Genomic DNA, 22,964 nt, shown 5'->3' with positions numbered 1-22,964 from the left:
GTATATTCTAAAATAAGAAAGAGTACCTAAAAAAGATTTATCCATGCGCTCAGGTGATTATCTCAAAGGTGTTTATTGAGCACATTTTCCTGACTGCTTGAGAGACTGATACTATTAGTCTGCTCCTAAACGATGGCTGCTTGTAACAGATACCCAAGAATATTTGCAGCCATCACACCCTCATTTGTTGGACTTTGAGTAGTCAATCATCATCATAAAATTGGAATGTTGGAATGGGTTAATATTCCATTATGTAGATTTATCCCATATGTTACATGAGGTTTGTACTATTGTAACATGCTAATATTTAATCGTGTGGATTTATCCACGTGTTGTACATGATAGGTCCCTGCTCAAGTGACATTATATAATGAGATTCTCTGTACAATGTAGTCTGTACAATGTAATGATTGAGTTGAAGTGAAATGATCGATGAAGGGTATTTATTATTTAATGTACCCATTCTAAATCATGTTTATTTTATGATCATTTCCTTGTATTATGCAGTCTTTTTGTGCAGCATTACTTCTAACATGGTATTAGATGTTCAGGTTCATGTACAATGACAATAGGCATGACCATACCTTGAGAGTGTGGATTGGCCGACAGTTGGAATGTTGTTTGGTTTCATGGTGCCTTTTTAACCCCTTACATAGTTTTTGGATCTTTGGTTGTTTAGATTTGTGGAACCCTTTCTTTGTTACCGTACTACAAGGTCCTACTATTGATCCTCCAATGCTGCCATTGCTTGATGCCACTATTTTGCAGCTCCATTGGTGCTTGAGCAGTGCATCTTGTTCTTGCTGGTCTCTGTGCATGCTGCCTCATTGCTTCACCCCCTTTGCCCAAGTGCTGCTTGTCTGCTGCACTCTCTTAACTCTCCGTGCACGACGCTAGAAGCATCGCCCAAGCACTGTTGCCCGTTTTGTTTGTGTTGCTGGAAGCACTGCCCAAGCATTGCCACTTGTGCACCCAAGTACCCAACTATCTTTTTTTGCCTCTTCCAAATGAGTAGAACTTTCTCTTAGAATATTGAAATTTAGCATTTTTTTTCTACATTGCTCAGAAAATCACAAGGAATCCAATTGTGCTTGTGTTTTTCATTTATTGGCTGTTTTCTCTCAGGAAATTGCAAAAATCCGATGCACTATAAAGTATAAACAAGTGTTTTTGAGCTTATTCTTTGTAAAAATACATTTAAATAAAGTGCCTCAAACTGCATTTTTTTGTGGTGGGGTTTGATTGGCCATGCATCAGGGTTTTTGATTATGCAAATAGGGAATCCTCACACACTTATAAAGTTCATCACGGGCATTTTGTAATCAAATGACCAAAATAAAGTTCCAAATCTGCTAGGGGGAAATCTAATCAAGTCACTAATGGGTATATTTTATTTCATCCTTTTATAAAATTACCTTGGAAAAAAGAAACCATGTCTTAGATGGGTTTGTTCTTGAATCAGTATTTTATTGGTAGAAATATGTATCAGTTAACCAAAATGATCATGTTTTAGGATTAACTAGTCTTGGTGTTGGCAAGCACACATCGTGGGCTCTCTCACACGTTGAGTGCCCTTTCACTCTTTGGACAAAATTTGGGAGACGAATGGAGATCCCAAGGAAACTCTATTCCCAGATGATTCTACTATCGATAGTTTTCTAACTGTTGATGACTTTGAGTATCCTCCATATGTTGATGATATAAAAGATGAGATTGCGTATAGGGGTCTCAAATGCCTTCAGCACTAGTAGCTTCAGTGATTGTTTATACTTGGGCATCTGAGGTGGGCACATTTTGGGATGAGTAGTCTTGGCATGCATCTAGAATAGAAATATTAGAATTCTATCATTTTTGATTTGGTTTATTGTCTTGTTATTTTTTTCCTAGGGAGTTTTAATATTGCATGTTAATTATTAAATCTAGTGAGTACTTTCTTGTGTGTGAGGTGTAATTTTGCAAATACTTTTAATTTTTTGATGTATTTAGTTTTGCTTTTTAGCACGTAGATGATTCTTTTTATGTTCTAAAAGAAAAACCTGCAAAACTTGCATTAACATCCCTCTAAAATTCTACTCTCTTCTGTCCCTTTTTAATGATTTGCCATTTGTCCATAAATCTAATGTAGGAGGATTAAGTGTCAGCTTGTACATTCTAGCTTTGAAGTGCCTTCTGCAAGCATGTAGATGCAAGGCCTTTCATGTATCAGTTTGCTTCCATCCTACTTTGCTTCCCTTTACCACTCTCCCTCATCATTCTAGTTTTGTGTATTTGAATTAGTGTCATCCTGCTATTTTTGTTACTAGGGAGTTTTCACCATACAAGCATAGATCCTGAAAATATCCTACTGACCCAAATGATTTTTTTCCCAAGAAATCGTGATTCAATCAGCTCTGATTTTCAACGATTTTAAAGGGTTTAAAATGTGAAAAAATCGCTCAAAAAACACATTTATTGTCCACCTATTGTGAAATCCTAACCACACAAAATCACTATTTAATCAGGTTTTTTCGTTGATTTTTAGCATAGAATTGAGCGTTTGTTGCTGGGATGGGGTTCACCATCAAAGATTCACCAGATTTCAGCAGGTTGCTAAGGTAAATGCTTGGTAGGCGGGCCTTGAATGGATGTATATTTCTAATCGATGTTAAGGACATTAAAATAGAATCATGGTATGCTTCTACGTTTGATGTTAAGGACATTAAAATAGAATCATTCTTTGGTATGTTTCTACGTTTGATGTTAAGGACATTAACATGGGGAATGATTGAGAGATGTGTTACTTTTTAGTGTGAAATAGTAATGCTTTCCATGTATATAATTCCAAAGACAATTTAGTGTGAAATAGTAGACGATATTATAAATACTAAGGCAGGCTTCTATTTGATTTTTTTAAACATATCTGAACAATATAAGAGTACTTGCCAAATGTAAATATAGAAAGCCAAAATAAACTAAAACGAAACTTTGTTGGCTTGATAGCAACCTAAATATGTTTGTTTTCTTGGAATTTTTGTGATCTTGACTACAAAAAAGAATTTCAACATATTGATTGTCGACAATAATACCAATGTGGTTGTTTAGATTATCAAGGCTAGATTGGGACAAATTTCCTTTTCAGATGCTAAGAAAGTGTGATAATTTGGAGCTCCAATTTGACACCGGCTATCAAATTTTAATGACAACTGGGTAGGGTAATAACAATTGTATAATCAAGTGGGTAGCAAAAGTATATACATAACAGTATCAAGACGTGGAACCAGAAGTAGAATGGTTCCTATGAGATAACAATCGTGCTGGAAAAAATGAACCATAGCAATATTTTATATAAAAATGAAGGATTGTTTTGGTTTTGCATGCTTAGTGCTTTGTTAGCTAGTGAAGCTCATTGCTTCAATGCATGTCCTGCACTTGTTAGGGAACTACATTCCATTTAGGCTCGTCATATACATGGAGGTTCATAAGGCCTGCAAGGAGAACAATAATGTATTGTGTATGAATGCTTTAGACATATATAGTGTAGCATTCCATGCATGTTAAATAGGTATCAGACAAACTAATACATGTCTTGAGAGAAGTCATGCCCTAGTCTTGTGGGCTTATCTTAATCCCTCGTGAAGTGGGCCTCTTATATTTTGTCTTTAATGAGTCAGATAGATCTCAGTAGCAGTTGTCCCATTGAAAGAGGATGTTCCTCATGCTTTGATTTTCCATTGAAACTTGTACTTGTATCTCTTAAATTCTCAACTCAAAGTCCAATGTTTTTAATTCCGTCATCCACTTACACGCAAAATCCAGAAAAATTACTTGAATAATAATAGCTAAAATTGCGGCTCAAATAGTTGCTAAAATATTTAACACCCACTTTACTATTTTATGAGTCTGCTAAAACAATTATCAATGAAAACATTTCAATATTATTTATGGTCTCTTGAGATGTAAGATGCCGTTTTAAAAGCATTTTCTATTACTCAACCTATCAAGTTGAACTTTGCAATTATTTTCTTTGTCAACTAATTTCCTTTTCATACTCTTTGACACTATTCTAGAAATCACATGTACTGTTAAATCGCAAATATGAACCAGTTGATTCCCATTTTATAATATATGATGTCTGCTGAGCAAAGGAAAACTGTTTTCTTAATTTCTTTCTTGAGACTGATGATTTTGAGATTGTGGAGGCAAACTTGGGTAGTCATGAGGTTGAACGACTTAGGAGTATCTGAACCAGGAGCTTATTATCAGGACCTGCAGCCCTCTATGATAGCTCTATTTGTAGTAGCAAGAATTGTTTGATTTTCTGGAACTTTATACTTAGTTCATAGGTTGACTTTGTACAGACTATATTGCAATTGAATTATTATAACCATCTAGTTATTATTTATGCACTATGAAGTATGCTTTGTGCAATGCAATGTAATTACTAATTAGTGATATGAATATAAACAACACAATCCTATTTTCCATAATTCATGGGTTGAAGTCTCTAATTTATTTGTTCTCTATATCTCTATGCTATTGAAATGCCCTTAAATTTCAAAAAGAAAAATTTCTCTTTTTATACAATTTTTACCATTTTTTTAAATCCGTTTTTTTTTTCCGAATTTGTAAACAATTTATGCTTTTGGTTTGCCTATTTTTCCCCTAAAAGATTTTTGCTGCTATGGATTTCACAAAACTTTCACAAATATTCATCTCCCAAAATTCTTCTCTGTCCTCTTCTTTTGTTAGATCATAAATCTAGCACACGGGGATCAGTGTTACAGGTTGTACCTCCTACCTTTGAACTACTTTCTGTGAGCAGGTATGCCATTAGACATGTGAACTATGAACTCACTTGAGCTCATTTTTAATCCCAATTACATGTCATTCCCTCCCAATTTTTGGTTTACAACAATACATTTTATATTTTACCACAAAGAACATAAGCTCAAAAACTGAAGGAAGTCAAAAAGTGGAAGAAATTGGAATGCCACGATTCATTTTGTGTTATGGAATAATTTCACTGTTTGTCACTAGGACATGATTATGAAACTTCTTCTTGTCATTAGGGTTGATTACAAAGCTGCCATGTAAGTCATCATACTGTGAATGATGTTCTTATGGAAGACTTTTGGAGGTTTGCCTCTTCGAAGTGGCCTATTATTTTTTGAGTATTTGCAGCATATTTCCTATTATACATTCTTCTCATTTTCAAGTTATTTCATTACATTCATTATAGAGCTAAGTCACCGCATTTGCCAAATTTCTTACTTGAAGTTCGAAATTTGGCGAAAAGTTAACTAAGTTATGATATTTGTCGAAGTTCTAGTTTAAGTTCCTACCAGAAAAGGCAAGCAGCTAGGGTATAATTTAGCTTTTTTGCAGACGACTTTGTTTAGGCATGACAGTGTGTGAGATATTGTTCTTTCCTCTGCCCTTATAATTTCAAATACTATATAATTTTTCATCCAAATTTTATTGTTGCTGAACACGAATTCGAATTCGAACCTGGTGACTTAGTTATAGAGTACTTTACAAACTATGTCTAGGTGCTCATAGATTCATTCATATCTTCAGATTACTTATACTTATAGTATCATTACCATCTATAGAATGCAGCTGTTCCAATCTTTTTTGGTCTTAGAAAGTGACTGTCAGTCCATTTGTTTTGCGGCTTCTAAATATTCAGATTGTCGTGTATATTGAAATGGGTTGTCACCAAACATGTTAACTTCAAGATGTGATTGGTGTAGTTGAAGTTTTAAATCTTTTTAGGTTTGTGCAAGTTGATTTTACATTTCATTTATCTATTTTACTTGTGCATCTAGATTATTGCATGTAAATGCTCAAGTGAATTTAGATTTCTTGCTATTTGAGACAGTCCCAAGTGTTAAGATAAAGTGATGTTTTGTGGGAAATTGGAATAATGTACTTTTTTACTCCATTCTCGCTATTCAAGTTAGGAGGGTGGTCTGCTATGATACTAATGTTGTTTACTCCAAGTAGGTTTGGGGGGAAATTAGCTGGTTTTAAAATGCAGTGGGAATATTAGTTTATAGCAAAATAAGTATCCATATCAACCATGACTAAAATGAATCATTTAGTATTATTGAGGTGACATGTATATTAATTTAAAATACCTACACGGCTCTTATTTCATATTTATACATATGTTATAGTCAGTAATCAAGAAGTGAAGATAAAATCTCTCAACTTCCTGCTGTTCCTGAGAAAATTGGATTATGTTGCAGAGATGTTACATGGCAGCTTTATTGTTAGAGAGACATGATTGGTTTTTTTGGTCCAGATTGCTTGACTTTTTTACCCTAAACAAGAAGGGCAGATAAACCATGCGTGCTGTTAGTTGAGAAAAGGTATTAGTGGCATAGATATCACATAGCTGCTTTACTTTTTTGACAAGTTCAAAGTGACCGAAGACATGAATAAGTTTGCTAGTGCGTATTGAATGCTGCAATGTTGTAGGTTTGAACTTTAACAGTGTTTTTGCACTCTAATCTTAGTCATTCAAGTTATGGAGATTTTGTGCTATGAAATCTCTCTATGTAATATAGCAGCAATATAATTTTGTATCCAAAAAGAAATATAGTAGCGACATAATTTTGTATCCAAAAATAAATTATTGTAATTATGAAGAAGGGCAGATAAATACATTGTAACTTATTGTGAATTTTGAAAAAATGGGATTTGTGGCATAGATGCCACCTGGTTGTTTTAACATATTGACAAATTCCAAGCCAGTATAACTAAGTGGCTTTTCTGGCACAGATTGTTTCCTCACAATACTGCTTCTACTGTGGATTTTGATCTGCAAGTTGGTTCTTGCTCATGATATGTTCGGCTTTGGCCAACCCTTGATTCTAGTGTGGATTGCAGATGAACTTTTGTGGAAGTGTGAGAAATATTTATTGTAAACTAGTCAATTTGCAAATTTGCATACTCTACGGTCTTTGGTTTGGATCATGAATATGTTCCGTGTTCAACTTCATGTTTATGATTTTCCTTTGGGTGTATTACTAATCTAACTTCTAATTACTAGGCCTTTGTGATATTAGGTTCTTAGCTATTTGTTTTCAGTATTCAGTGTTCACTATGGTCTTTGATTTGGATCATGAATATGTTCTGTGTTCAACTTCATGTTTATGATTTTTCTTTGGGTGTATTACTAATCTAACTTCTAATTCCTAGGCCTTTTTGATATTAGGTTCTTGGCCATTTGTTTTCAGTATTCAGTGTTCAGTGGCCAGGTCCCAGCGACACAACCTTAAAAATTGCCCTGAGAAATTTTGTTAATTTTAGATTTAACTATTGATTGTGGTCTCTGTCATAAATTTCATAACTATTCTCACATGTGAGAACATTATTGATTGAGTAAACTAATTCTTGTTAGAAGAGAGTTTCTGTATCATCTACTTTACGAGCTTATAATAATATTGTATTGGAATCAGCATTTTGAGGGGGTATTGCTTCTCATTCTAGTTTAGTTGGGGTAATATGATTAAATCTGTTGCATCTACCCTTGAAATTAAGATGTCATGTTATATTTATCTTGTCAGCTTTTATAACCCATTTGATGTGACACTTAGTTTGTTATTAATGCAGTTCATTCAACGATAAACCAATAAATGAAGGAGCAACAGGTCCTATTGGAAAGGAATTATTTGAAAAGGAACAGGAAGATCTACTAACTGATTTGAAAGATATTCCTCGGAAGGCCTGTGACCGTCGAGTAAGTTTCCTTTTCAGGCATATGCTTTAAATGATGATTGTGTTAACTTGGAGCAGTCCCTTGTTAATCTATTTGAATGCAGATAAATGAATTTGTTAAGCGTGCTCGAGCTGCTACTATTCATTCATATATCATCAGTCATCTGAAGAAAGAGATGCCTGCCATGATGGGAAAGGCCAAAGCTCAACAACGCCTCATTGATAACCTGGCAGATGAATTTGCGAAGGTTTGGATTTCTCCCTTTTTCAACTCTTCATTATGCTAAACTCATAGGACGACCTTGTGAGAACCCTTTTTTTCCTCTCCATTCTACATGCTATATAGCACTAAAGGGAAGTTTAGAAGATAATTTGTATCAATGTGGTTTACCCCCAGATATGTATTCAATGTTATACTATTTTTGAAATATTGAGGGCTTATTATGTCAATTCAAATGCAAGTTCCTGCATGCAATGCATTGGTATGGAGGTTTCGTGAGATATTTAGCTTACCCATATTGCACTATCTGGCTCCACAGTTTCTGCGTGCCAATCTCTCATGTATCTTATATTATCTGAATACTTTAGTGAGAATTTCTCTGTTTGCATTTTCAGGTTCAGAGAGAGTACCATTTACCAGCAGGTGATTTTCCAAGCGTTGAACATTTCAAGGAAGTATTAGCTGGATATAACATTGATAAATTTGAGAAGCTAAAGCCAAAAATGGTCCAGTCAGTAGATAATATGCTGGGATATGACATTCCCGAATTACTTCAGAGGTTCAGGAACCCTTATGATTAAATACATTCCAATGTTTAAAATGGTAATCTGGCATTCAAATCTTACTTGAATTTCTGTGCATGATGCATATCAGATAGAAGTACCAAATTGCTTTGACGCATTGGTATCATAGGCTTTTGGTGCATTGGCATCATATGCAAATGCTATGAGAGCAAATCAGTTTCTCGATTTGAGAATTTGGGTACAACACCGTCCCTGTTGAATTAGTAGAATGTCTAGTGGTTGTTTGGGCATATTAAATTCATCCATTTTTTAAGATTTTGGTGCATAGTGCCTCTTAAATTTCAGTTTAACATCCAATTATATTCCAGTCTATGATTGATTGTAAGAATAAAAAACTACACTTATCTTGAATATAAGGCATTACTAAAATTCAGTTCTTTGGAAAGAATGTATTTATTTTTATGGTTTGCTGCGCTTGTGTTTGTATCTCCACAGGCATTTAGAGGTTGAATTTATGAACTGGAAAAACATGGCAAATGACCTGCAAGATAAATTATGCTTTGATCTTCCATCCTTTGTTTGTTGGCACAAAATGAAGTACCGTGCAAGTATATATATGGCTCTAGTGGTAGTTTGGGCATTTCCAGTTCATCTGTTTTTATAGATTTTGGTGCGAAATACCCTTTCATTTTAGCATCCAATTGTAAGAGCAAAAAGCTATATTCATCATGAGTATAAAGGTAGCACAAATTCAGCTCTCTGAAAAATTGTATTCATTTTTGGTGGTTTGCTGGGCTTGTGTTTGTATCGGTGTTTCAGGATTCGGACTTGCATTGGACTTGGCAAGCTGATTTATGACTTGGACTCGGCGTTTAGACTTGGCAAATTGAAAAAAAAAATGAAATATAGAGATTTTAAAGGATTAAAAATTTGTTTCATGCACCCTTTAATAAATAAACTTTAGAGACACTTAACTAATCAAGTAGAAACTACGTTGACCATATACACAAGTATAAATCACCAAGTCGCGCGTTGTGTTGGTTGTTCCAATTGATTGCCCAGGAGTTCCAGCGATCAGTGGCCAACAAACGAGAATCAACCAAAGATTGATATCTTTTACAATTGCTTTAAGATCTACTTCAAATTATGCAGACATTGTGATTTGTCACAGATAATTCCCAATGAAAATATACCAACAATTGGGAATAACTTCTAATTTAAACCTACTCCCACAACAAAAAAGTAAAAATATTTTGATAATTGAATTGTTTTTGAACCAAACATGGAGATTTCAACAGATTAGTAATGGGCATGGAGTGTTAGCTTCAAATCATGAACACATTCATATAACAAAATGAATTGGAATAAGTGGATCTTTATCATTTATGCCTATACATGTTAGTTACTCAAACTCACTGCAATTTGTATAAAGCTTTTGATTCCTTCATTGAAAGAATGCAGCACAAATTACACAATCACAGGGAAAACCATGATGACAAACTAAAACGTCTTTGATATTATTGTTTCGTGTAAATTTGAGTACATAATATGGAGACAATTTTGCGATATTTCTCAATGATTGTTCAAAACTTGATTGAAATTGCATATGAACATATACATTATCTGTAACTATTCTCTAACTGTATACTAGACACTTTTTATATCTACCACCTAGAATCAAAATTTAGAACCTTTTGCAATGCTTTTGATATACTTTTAATAAAACAAGGGAGCCAACAAGCTTTAGACCATGCACGTGTCAAAATTTGATTTCGATAATCTTAAAAAATGAATGAATATGCGTTAAGCATCTTTGCTTACACATGAGATAAAAACCATTTGCAATGTTGGAGGGAAAATTGGCTTTGTTGCAGCAATGCGGGCGTTGGTCTTGACTCAACATTCTCCTACTGCCTACGCTGACATGGAACCAAATTGACAACAAGCTGACATGTAACAAGAATGACATGAAATATGAAATGACGAAGGCACTAAAATTTAATGACAAATTTAAATGCAAATTAGGTACATTTAGTTTCATTTGATAACCATAAGGCACCCATGACCCAAAGGTCTAGCAAGGTCCTATCTTAAAACAACTAAAATGCATTATCTTCATTTCTGCTCTATTTTTTTTTGCCAACAATAAGAAAGGAATGTAAAGAAATTGAAGACTCAAATTGATAAGATTGCAACATTGAATATACTCTATTTCCATTTAAGTTCCATAGAGACCCATGACCCAAAGGTTTGGGAAGGTTCTATATATTGTAGAGTATAAATCAAATGCATTCTCTCCTCCACCCAATTGCACCATACTCTTCATGACAAAATTGTAAGATAAGGACACAACTGACTAATCCACAAAGGTGCAATACTTCTCCTACCATTGGATATAAGTGAGCTCATGGGGCCATTAATATTCCTATAATTGTTGTATGTGAGCCAAATGTTCTCTCCATCTATTGTCCAGTGTGACTGTAGTCTCCATTATGAACTTAGTATACCCCATGTCTATTGCAATTATCCTACCAAAGGTGAAGTTAAACATCTGTACTTTTGCTTTATCTCCATCATCAAACAACAAAAGAATCATTGGTAAAGCAAGATTAAATTCCTGTTCCATTTGTCTAGACCTTTGATATTTAAAATCAGTGGATCGACCAATGTTGTAGAGTGTGAAAGAAATCAATTCTAAACTTTATTATTTGCTTTGCCCTTGGTATAAGTTGGAATTCATCAATTACCATTGTCACCATTTTTTGAGTTGAGTTCAACGCTAGTGGATCATTTGGATTATGTTGTGTAACCAAACACAATGTGTCTAATGTATGATGCTTTAAATGCCACTTATCAAAGATAGGCTTGAGGATAGGAGAATAGAACTTTGCACTGATATGAGGCCTACAACAAAGCTTGATAACCATTCTAGACATCATCTAATTTGGCAATGATATTCTTCAGTCTATAGTTGAGAACCTTCTCCAATGTTTCCATAATTCTTCAATTAAATTCCGTCCTTGCTCTTACTAGAGCTTCTTCTAACACCTCAATTCTTCCTGCATACTATTTTAACTTTTCTTTAAAATCAACAGATGGGGTAACACTTGTGGCAACATGTGGTTGATAAATCACTATATTTGAACTTATGGTAGTGTTGGCATAATTGATGAGGAGATTATTGGCATATGGAGATGATGATGAGATGAGAAGACCGGTAAAGTTATTGATGGCATAACTTGTAAAGTTGATGGAGATTGTTGGCTAGATGATGATGATATAGTTGTAAGTTGTTTGATGACTTTATTTGTGTTGTCATTGATGACTTTATTTGTGTTGTTATTGATGACAACCATGTTTGTTGAGTCATCTAAGTCATCTAGGCCTACTGGTAAAGCCTAATTGGTAGAGGAATGAGTTAGACAACAAAACTGGTAAGCATGAACAAAGCGATGATCAAGACACTGGTATGGATGATTGGAGAGGAGTTAGGTGTTGCTGTTTGGAACATATGTTTATAACATTGGCATGAGTTTGTAATTGCAACTGCATCAACAAATTCAATGTATTGAGTGAGTTATGATTAACTGTCATGAACTCTGTGAAGAAGAATGTATACCGGTAATAGATCTTTAATCGGTAATGATTTATAGTTTGGCGGTGGATCCTATCATGTTCATAACTTAGTGATGACATGTCAAAATCCGTGTAATGATAAGATTGTGTTTGAACGCGTACAAGGATCAAATTTCTTAGGAGACAACAAAGTGCTTTGTAGAATGTGACAAGGGTTTGATTGCTTATCAAATCAATGTGCGGTGATGTGTTGTGATCATTCAACGATGGAAATTGTCTTGAAATTTGTTGTAATGATCTGTAAATGTTAATTCAATGTATTTTGAATGTAGTTAGGGTTATGTAGATGACCTAACTGAAAATGTATTTAGGGCTAGCTGGAGAAGAGATTTTGTGTCAGTGAGTTTGAGAGAAGGTGTTGCCGAACTAGATTGAAGTGTCTGCATGTGTGAAGAAGAGTTGAGCTAAAAAGGATCTGTACTAGCAAGCAAGGAAGTGCTGTGATTAGATCATTTTCCTTGTTGTTCAATAACAGTTACAACAATTTGAAATCCCTTAACTGGGTAGATCCTAATAGGTCTTATTTGTAAAATTCGTTCATCGAGTGGCTCATTAGCTTGAGTTTAAAATCCTCTAACAAGGTTACTCCTAACAGGGCTGAGGCAAATCCCTTAACCGGGTGACTCCTAACAGGGTCTTCTCTTAACTGGGCATATTGTAAGCTCCTAACCGGCCTAGGCCTTTAATCAGGCACATTCCAAAAGAGTGCAAATATTTTGTGGGTGCTAATTCCCACCGTGGTTTTTTCCATTTGGGTTTCCACGTGAAAAATCTTTGTGTTCATTACTTTATTGTTATGCATTTGATATCATTACTTTATTTGCATGTTGATGAACACTTAAATGAATGGTTTGCTAAATCAGTTTAACAAAATGTTTGAGTAGTTACTGGTATAATTTTTTGAAGTATTGTAGAATTGTTTAACTACTGATTCACCCCCCCTCACAGTAGTAACCAGATCCTCATAATAACAATTGGCATCCGAGCACTAGGTCCTCTTTGAGCAGAAGCTTAACTGCTTGAGGCAAAGATCCGAGATGATGAAGAAGGAGGGTCCTAAGTTCACAAACGATAACTACAGAATATGGAGCGACAGAATGAAGATCTACATCAAAGGTATGGGGCAATAGTTATGGGAGCATGTTGTTAATCAATACACACCTCCTACCGGTACTCTGATTGCAGATCAACTTAAGGAACAACATGAGAATATTCAAGCATTGGAAGCCATTGTAAGCACACTTTCTGATTTTGAGTGTATTGATGTTCATGGTCTTGAAACAACTTATGAAGTTTGGGAAAAGTTGAAGTTGATTTATGGTGGAGATGAGCATGTGCAAAAAGATAAAGAAGAAAGCTTAAGAGGCAAGTTTGATGACATGAAGATGATGGAAGGTGAGAACATCACCCAGTACGGTCAAAGAATAAAATAAGTAGTTGGAGGAATCAAAAGTGTTGGTGGAACCATTACAAAACACACAGTGGTAAGTAAAATTCTAAGAACCTTATTGTCTGCTTATGCTATTAGAGTATCTGCTATCCAAGAATTGTGGTCTGTCAGCAAAGATAAAGTTACAATTGATTCATTGATAGGCAAGCTTACTGCTTTTGAGTTGAATAGCTTTGACAATAGTGTACCTAAAGTAGAATTTGCTTTCAAAGCATCAGTATCTAATGCACTGGTAAGAAAATGAAAGGATGTCTATAGGTCAAGTCATCATGGCGGTGGTAATGAAGAAGTGGATGGTGAAGATAACTTGATGGAAATTGAGGCTTTATTGGCAAAGAAACTTCCTAGAGGCACCGATAAATACAAAGGCAAGCTTCCTCATAAATGCTTCTCATGTAACAAGATAAGACATATTGCTGCTAATTGTCCTAACAATGATCGGAAGGAAAAGTTCAAAAGGTTTAAGGGAAAAGGTAAGAAACAATGTTATGTTGCAGTAGATGAAGGTGTTATCGATGAGGAATCAGAGGATGAAGACAATGATAAAATTATATTTGTAGTGGTTAAGGAAGATCTTTCTGACAAGAAAACTTTAGTGTCTCATATTGACAATAGTGACGAGTGGGTCATTGATAGTGGTTGCTCACATCACATGACCGGTGACAAGAACAAGTTCATCTCACTTGAAGAATTTGATGGTGGAATAGTGAGATTTGACAACAATACACCATGTATGGTAAAAGGTAAACGTTCAATTTTTTTAAATGGAAAAAGTAATGCTGATGATGTGTATTGGGTTGAAGGATTGAAGCATAACTTGTTGAGTGTTGGTCAACTAAATGATAAAGGTTATCATCTTGAGTTCAAAAATGGAGTGTGTAGGGTTTTAGAAAGCAAATGAGAACTGATTGCTACCGGTAAACAAACAAAAGGCAACTTATTTCATCTGAACACTAATGTTAACAGTTGTTTGGTTGCAAAAGTTGAGGACAATTGGTTATGGCATAGAAGATTTTGTCATGTAAATTTTGACAATTTGGTTAAGGTCAGCAAGTCTAGTATGGTTAGAGGTATGCCACAACTAGTCAAACCAGACAATGCGATTTGTAAAGAGTGTCAGTTGGGTAAGATGACTACTTCCTCTTTCAAAAGCAAATCATTTTCTTCTAAAAATATTTTAGATTTGGTGCACACTGATTTATGTGGTCCTATGAGGACTAGGAGTATTTATGGTGATAAATATTTTATGATATTTATTGATGACCATTCAAGAATGACATGGGTTACATTTTTGAAGGAGAAGTCTGACGCTTTCAACAATTTTAAGGCATTCAAAGCTTTAGTGGAGAAAGAAACCGGTAAGAACCTAAAGTGCCTGAGATATGACCGGGATGGAGAATTCACATCAACTGAATTTGTGAAATACTGTGATGAGAATGGAATCAAGAGACAACTATCTGCACCAAGGACACCACAACATATTGGGATTGCAGAAAGGAGGAACCAGACCATAGTTGAAGCAGCTAGAACAATGCTGATACAAGGAGATGTACCTAAATGTTTTGGAGAGAAGCAATTAGCACTGTAGTATACACAATGAACTGGGTACTGGTCAAGAAAGGTAGTGACAAAACTCCCTATAAATTATGGTATGGTCGTACTCCTAATGTTAGTTATTTCAAATTCTTTGGCAACAGGGGTTACATAAAGAGAGATGAGTATACCGGAAAGTTTGATCCTAAGAGTGATGAAGGAACTTTCCTTGGCTACTCAACTAAGAGCAAAGCATTCAAGTGCTTTAACAAAAGAGCTAAGAAGATTGTGGAAAGTGTAAATGTGAAAATTGATGAGTATTCTGACAAATATGATGATACCAACAAGTCTAATGCAGTAGATGAACAAAAGCTAGTGATTATTGAACCCGAAGTTCAAATGATGTTGAGTAGAACAATGTTGAGGATACTGCTCAACCGGAATATGAAGATGAAGAAGAACAAGAAGAAACTTCTATACCAGAACTTGTTATACCTAGACATGTAATGTTGAATCACTCAGCAGATTAGATAATTGGAGACAGGAATGCTGGAGTACAAACAAGAAGAAAGACTAGAGAAAGTGCTTGTCTAATTTCCACAATTGAACCGAAGACAGTGAGAGAAGCTCTCAAGGATGATGATTGGATAAAGGCTATGAATGAAGAGCTTGATCAAATAGAGAATAACAACACTTGGTCACTTGTCCCCAGACCAGCTAATAAAAATGTGATTGGTACTAAGTGGGTGTTTAGAAATAAAATGAATGAAGATGGTGAAGCGGTTAGGAACAAGGCTAGACTAGTTTGCAAAGGATATGCACAAGAAGAAGGTGAGGATTATGGAGAAACTTTTGCATCGGTTGCTAGACTTGAAGGAGTAAGAATGCTACTTGCATTTGCAACATTTAAAGGATTCAAGGTTTACCAAATGGATGTTAAGTCGACATTTTTGAATGAAATTCTAGAAGAAGAGGTTTATATTGAACAACCGGATGTGTTTGCATTGACTGAAGATAAGGACATGGTGTGCAAACTGCATAAAGCTTTATATGGATTAAAGCAAGCTCCTAGAGTATGGTATGAAAGACTCCATTCACACTTGATAAAGATTGGATTTCAAAGAACCAGTGAGGACAACAACATTTACTTGAAGACAGAAGGGACAAATTATTGATTGCAAAAGTGTTTGTAGATGATATCATATTTGGAGGAGATGATAACATGAGTTTATCTTTTGCAGAAGAGATGAAAAAGGAATTTGAAATGTCTTTGATAGGTGAAATCAAAATTTTCATTGGTTTGCAGGTCCAATAGATGAAAGGAGGCATCTTTATTAGTGAGTCCAAATATGTGAAGGAGTTATTGAAAACCTTTGGAATGGAAGTCTATAAACCAGTTGGAACCCCTATGGTTACTGGTTGTATATTATCAAAGGAAGATGATTATGATCCAGTGGATGAATCTGAGTATAGATCTATGATTGGGAAACTACACTATGTTGTTCATAGTAGATCAGATATTGCTCATGCAGTTGGTATAGTAGCAACATTTTAGAAAAGTCCTAAAGAGACCCACATGGTGACAACGAAGAGAATTTTTTAGATATCTTAGAGGAACTATTGATTATGGATTATGGTATCCATACAAAGACAACTTCTCATTGAAGGTGTTCACAGGTGCTGATTGGGCAGGTAATATAGATGACTAAAAGAGAACAACCGGTGGAGCATTCTTTCTAGGAGAAAGATTGGTAGCCTGGACCAGTAAGAAACAAAGTTGTATTTTTTGGTCTACAACAAAAGGATAGTATGTGGCTACATCTATGAACTGTACTCAAGCAATATGGATGAGACATGTATTGGAAGGATTCAAGGAGACTATGACAGAACTGGTGATCATATATTGTGATAATACAAGTGCAATAAGTATATCAAAGAACCCGATATTGCATGCTAGGACAAAGCATATTGAACTGAAGTACGATTTTCTGAGAGAAAGAGTACAGGAAAAGCAAGTCAGGATGTAACATGTGTCAAGTAAGGAGCAGTTGGCTGACATCTTCATTAAGCCATTGCCTAAAGCAACCTTTGAATATCTTAGAGGCATGCTAGGGGTTATAACCCTACCGAAGGTAAAATAAGATGCCGTTGTAGCATCAATCTAGTGGACTAATTGAAGATATTTCACCATGGATTGATGAGAAGTAGGCTACTCCTCAGGGGGAGCAACATAGATGTAGAAAACACTAGCAACAGAAGATGAATTTGACACTTCGCACCTTCGACATTGTTGTCAAAAGGGGAGAAGAAAAGTGATAGGGGGAGAATTAAAGCAAAGAGGGAGAATAAAAGTAAAGAAAGAGAAGAACTGATGAAGGGAGAAGATCATGTACAACAGTCATAACCGGAACTCTAGCAATTTTGTATGATGAGCTTTTGGTATTGCTATTTTGGTGTCGCCATCAATGCCAAAGGGGGAGATTGTTGGCATAATTGATGAAGATAATGATGAGGAGATTATTGACATATGGAGATGATGATGAGATGAGAAGATGACCATTAAAGTTATTATTGGCATAACTTGTAAAATTGATGGAGATTGTTGGCTAGATGATGATGATATAGTTGTAAGTTGTTTGATGAGTACTTTATTTGTGTTGTCATTGATGACAACCATGTTTGTTGAGTCATTTAAGTCATCTAGGCCTACCGGTAAAGCCTAAATAGTAGAGGAATGAGTTAGACAACAAAACTGCTAAGTTGCTGTAAATCGGTAAGCAGGAACAAAGTGATGATCAAGACACCGGTATGGATGATTGGAGAGGAGTTAGGTGCTGTGGTTTTGAAGATATGCTTATAACATTGGCATGAGTTTGTGATTGCAATCGCATTAGTAGATTCGATGCATTGAGTGAGTTATGATTAATTGTCATGAACTCTATGAAGAAGAATGTATACTAGTAACAGATCTTTAAGCGGTAATGATTTATGGTTTGGCAGTGGATCTTATCATGTTCATAACTTAGTGATGACGTGTCAGAATCCACATGTAATGATAAGATTGAGTTTGAGCGTGTACAAGGATCAAATTTCTTGGGAAACAACAAAGTGTTTAGTAGAAAGTGACAAGGGTTTGATTGCTTATCAAATTGATGTGCGGTGATGTGCTGTGATCATTCAACGGTGGAAATTGTCTTGAAATTTGTTATAATGATATGTAAATGTTAATTCAATGTATTTTGAATGTAGTTAGGGTTATGTAGCTGACGTAACTGAAAAATGTATTTAGAGCTAGTTGGAGAAGAGATTTTGTGTCGGTGAGTTTGAGAGAAGGTGTTGCCAAACTAGATTTAAGTGTCTGCATGTGTGAAGTAGAGTTGAGATGAAAAAGATCTGTACTAGCAAGCAAGGAAGTGTTGTGATCAAATCATTTGCTCCGTTGTTCCCTAATAGTTACAACAGCTTGAAATCACTTAACCACGTAGATCCTAACATGTCTTATTTGTAAAATTCTTTCACCGGGTGGCTCATTAGCTTGAGTTTAAAATCCTCTAACAAGGTTACTCCTAACAGGGTAGAGCTCCTAATAGGGTTGAGGCAAATCCCTTAATCGAGTGACTCCTAACATGGTCTTCTCTTAACTGGACATATTGTAAGCTCCTAACCAGGCTAGGCATTTAACCAGGCACATTCCGAAAGAGTGCAAATATTTTGTAGGTGCTAATTCCCATCGTGGTTTTTCCCATTTGGGTTTCCACGTGAAAAATATCTATTCATGTGGTGGTTGCATTATTGTTATGCATTTGCTATCATTACTTTATTTGCATGTTGATGAACACTTAAATGAATGGTTTGGTAAATCAGTTTAGCAGAATGTTTGAGTAGTTACCGGTATAGTTTTTTGAAGTATTGCAGAATTGTTTAACTACCGATTCACCCCCCCTCTCAGTAGTAACCGGATCCTTATAATAACAAGGTAGGAGGGACACTACTTGAAGCTAAAGATTCCTTCAATTTTATATTATCCAGGTACATTTTATTATATTTTTCATTCATCTCCACCTGCACTTCTTTCAATCTTTCATTTTCTTCCTGCAAATTTCTACTTGACTGAAAATGGCTGCATGGATAGTTAAAGTTAATGCCTCTAATGCTGAGGTATCTTTCAAAGTTTTAATCATGGCATTCCCCCTCATTTTCTGTGTCACCTGCAACAGTTGTGGCTTCTGAGTCCTTGGGGTTTGCGCATCCAAAATGCCAATGTCTCAAGCTTTCAATGGTATCCTGATCTACTTATCCCCTGTTTTGCTTCAAACTTAGAAACAAAAACAATGTCCTTTTGACTTCTAACTTGATCCAACGATAACAAAGATTGTAGATTCTAGTTTGGTACGAGCAACATACCAATATCCTGCACCAATTTTTTGATTCATGAAGGGGTACTTATTAATCTCATCAAAATTTACTTCCTTAAAAGTGGAAGCTACAATCTCATCATGGTTTTCTTCCTCAACTCCTATTTTGTTGGTTTCCACCTCCTTTCATTCTTTTGTTTTCATCTTCATCTATAATCTTTTAACTTGGGAGTTTTTATGAAGTCATCATCAAGCATAAATTGGACTGATGCAACTACCCTTTCATCATCTACTAACTAATGATGAGTTGTCTTATGGACATTAATTTTGTCTTTTGGCACTTGAGCAGTATTATCCTCCTTGGGTAGTGTTCTTAAAGGTTGATCCACAACTTCATCATTTAAATAGTGCATACTCTTTTCCACCTACTCTGTATCTCTACGCTCTCCTTCAATTGTGGAATATTTCGCAAGAGAAGGCCAATCATCAATCTTTTGCCTCTTTGAGGGTTGTTGTTGATGAAATTATAAGGCACTGAGGGGGGGGGGGGGGGCGGTGAATCAATGCAAGCAAAAATAATATAAATTTGATCACTAACTTTAGCAACTTAAAACTTATCAAGCATATGAGAAATATCACCACATAAGCAAATGCCTAATAAATCAAATTCCACATAACACAAGAGATTATACATGGAAAACGCAAAAGGGAAAAACCACAGTAGGAGTTGGTACGCACAAGATTCACTATCTGTAGAATAGAAATCTTGATCGGTTAAGGTCTTACAACTATGCCCTATTAGGAGCAGACCCAATTAAGAGTCACGGATTTGAATGATAAGCCCTGTTAGGAGCAATGACGTGTTAGGATCAACCTTTCAAGAGGATTTGAGACTCTGATTTAGAGCTACCCTGTTAGGGGATTTATAGATTAAGGCATGTTAGGACCTACTTGGTTAGGGGATTTTGCTCCTGCAAACTGTTAGGAAAACAATAGTGATAAGATATTCAAGTAACACCTTCTGTGTCTGATAAGATCCACTTCTGATCCTTAAAACATCAACAACACTTCATTACAAAAATTGCCTAATCACCGCACGATCACATTCACAATATTTGCTCATGAATTCTCTCCACACACATACCAATTTTTTACCTCATCACACTTATTATAAACATTTTACATTAAGTCGACTACAATCTTGGAACAATTTCCTAGGTTCAATGAATCTAGACAAACTTACATCGCATGCTTTACATATGCCATCCACCAATATAACAAATTAAAACTTGTGTCGTGTTATCGATTCAAGTGACTATATCACTACCGATTAAGTGTTCTACTAGTTTGTCTGTTCTGTAAATCAAATCTCGCTCATCCAGTTGAATTTGCCAATGCGATTGTGAACATAGCTCCAAATACCTGTCACCACCATTGCTGTGAAATTGTATCATCCAACTCTTCATGAATCGCCTATACCGGTTGTCGGAATGCAACTCTGTCTCAGTTTACTAGTTGAGAACCTAATTACCAGTTCTCTGTAAAACTGTCTTTTGTACCGATTAAACCTTATCGGTTGGCTTCTAAGACTTAGATGACATCAAAAACATTATTGCCATCAATGACAACACACAAATTAGTCATCAAACATGAATCTCAATCTCTTCATCACAATTACTAACTAATCATATAGCGGTTGGATAACAACAACAATCTTTACCGGTTCAGTCAAATGCCAACAATCTCCCCCTTTGGCATTGATGGCAACACTTAGGAAAAATTTTGTCAACTAAGTGTGCAAAACAAAAATTGACTACATGACATATACTGCCCCTTAGTAGTTGCATGCTATAACAAAATAAATACAATATACAATTACATACAAATTTTTGGCTCAACTCTTACTCCCCCTTTGACAACAATGCCTAATGTAATACAAATACATGTGATATCAAAATTTGAATAAGAGCAGATATATATAGATATAAGTCATAAAGTTTTTTACACAGGAATTCTGGAAAAAACATTACTAAAATGAGACTTCAAATTTTTAGAGTCATTATGTCATGTCTCTAAAATTATGCCTGCAATCTCCACATGAGTCTTGATTTGTCTAGCTAGCTTCTCCATAGCATCGACAATGCTCATTTCCGGTGTAGCAAGAATGACTTTACATTCCTTGTATGCTCTATGCAAAACTTCAACCTTCAGTATGAGCTATGTTTGAAGTTCCTACAGGGATCTGATTCTCTTTACCCGTTCCTGCTCATATACTTTTAGATTGTGCTGAAGTTCTACAACTTATCTTCCAAAATGAATAGCAGATTCATTAAGGGGCTTAAATGACCCACTTACAACCTCAAGTTCATTCTCAACTTCTTCTCTTTTGTTTTTCAAATCAGCACAAAATAAGGAAAATGTTGAAACAATAGAGAGGATTTTACCTCCGGTTTCCAGTGCTTCCTTCAAATAATCCTTATTAACAGTAAGAGGCACTTTACCTTTATCAATTTTAGACATCAAGTGCTCTGTTCTTTTCTTCTTGTAGGTTTTATCCACATTGACATAAGCTACATCCTCTAACGACTTCATCTGCTCTCCGACATCAGAAACAAGTTGTCGAATCTTGTCAATAGGTGTGGCAAAATTTCCTATATCAGTCTTCGGTAGGAGACTAGACAAAATATCTACTGCACTCCTTATTATCTCTGCCTACTTCTGTTGTTCTTTCATCCTCTTCTTTTTGGCTCGAGATTGCATGGCAGTTGCAATCTCCATTAACTCAGTAGAACTCAGTTTATCCATGTCAAGAGGTTCTTGGATGCTTAATGCATCTGTAGTGTCATAAAATTGTGACCCTAGCACTTTATGACTGCATTAGGGTCCTCACGCATGCGAACTCGAATCCTCTAGCCTGATCGGAGACCAAAGAGTGCTCGGCTTGTGAAAACTGCTTCTTCCTTGGCCTCCGCATCACCCTGTCCACACTCCGCCCTAGAGAAAGGGGTAGGACATGGGCATGGCACCCTTGTCCTTCCAGGTTAGGGGCATGGCGCCCTTGTCCTTGCCCTATTTTGGGGCAGGACCTTTCTAGTGCAAGCATTGTGGGTTGTGCAGTGAGCGGGAAATCTCCCCGATGTCGGCCCGTGATGAAATTCAAATCCTTCAAACATGTATTTAAGGGGCTCATTTGCATAAGTTGAGGTTCAATAAGCTGGAGAGATTCAAGTTGCATAAGCGATCAAGCATTCTTTTCTAGCATTGAGCACTCTCAAGTCTCCCTTTTAGGCTAGGTGTTGCATTCAAATAAAGGATTCAACCATTGAAGAGGAGATCCCTTTCAACATTCAATTCCACACAAGCATTTCTATCAACATTGCTACTACAACCTCCCTTGAGGTGATTTACAATTCAGTCTTTCATTTACATCTACTTGCAAGTACTTTCTTTTATTACTTGGTTAATTCCAAAGCTGGGGTTTGACCTAAAGGCAAACCCTCAATCCCAACACATTTCCCTCTCTTTTCTATGTGTAGGTTGTA

The 22,964-nt window shown here is 35.7% G+C and overlaps 1 protein-coding gene across 2 annotated transcripts in view; it reads left to right on the top strand.

The window, feature by feature from the left end:
• LOC131029718 (EH domain-containing protein 1) overlaps positions 1–8,885 on the top strand; it is a 62,348-nt gene extending 53,463 nt beyond the window's left edge. For both annotated transcript variants that reach the window (XM_057960339.1, XM_057960338.1), the window contains 3 exons: positions 7,600–7,726; positions 7,809–7,952; positions 8,320–8,885. In XM_057960339.1, the coding sequence (XP_057816322.1) occupies positions 7,600–7,726; positions 7,809–7,952; positions 8,320–8,505 (457 nt within the window). In that variant the 3' untranslated portion in view covers positions 8,506–8,885. The remainder of the gene's footprint in view (positions 1–7,599; positions 7,727–7,808; positions 7,953–8,319) is intronic.
• The last annotated feature ends 14,079 nt before the right edge of the window (positions 8,886–22,964 follow it).

Source organism: Cryptomeria japonica, chromosome 9 (assembly GCF_030272615.1).
Source record: "Cryptomeria japonica chromosome 9, Sugi_1.0, whole genome shotgun sequence".
Lineage (NCBI taxonomy): Eukaryota > Viridiplantae > Streptophyta > Pinopsida > Cupressales > Cupressaceae > Cryptomeria > Cryptomeria japonica.
The sequence above is the reverse complement of the archived record's forward strand: the minus strand, read 5'-3'. Positions and strand labels throughout refer to the sequence as shown.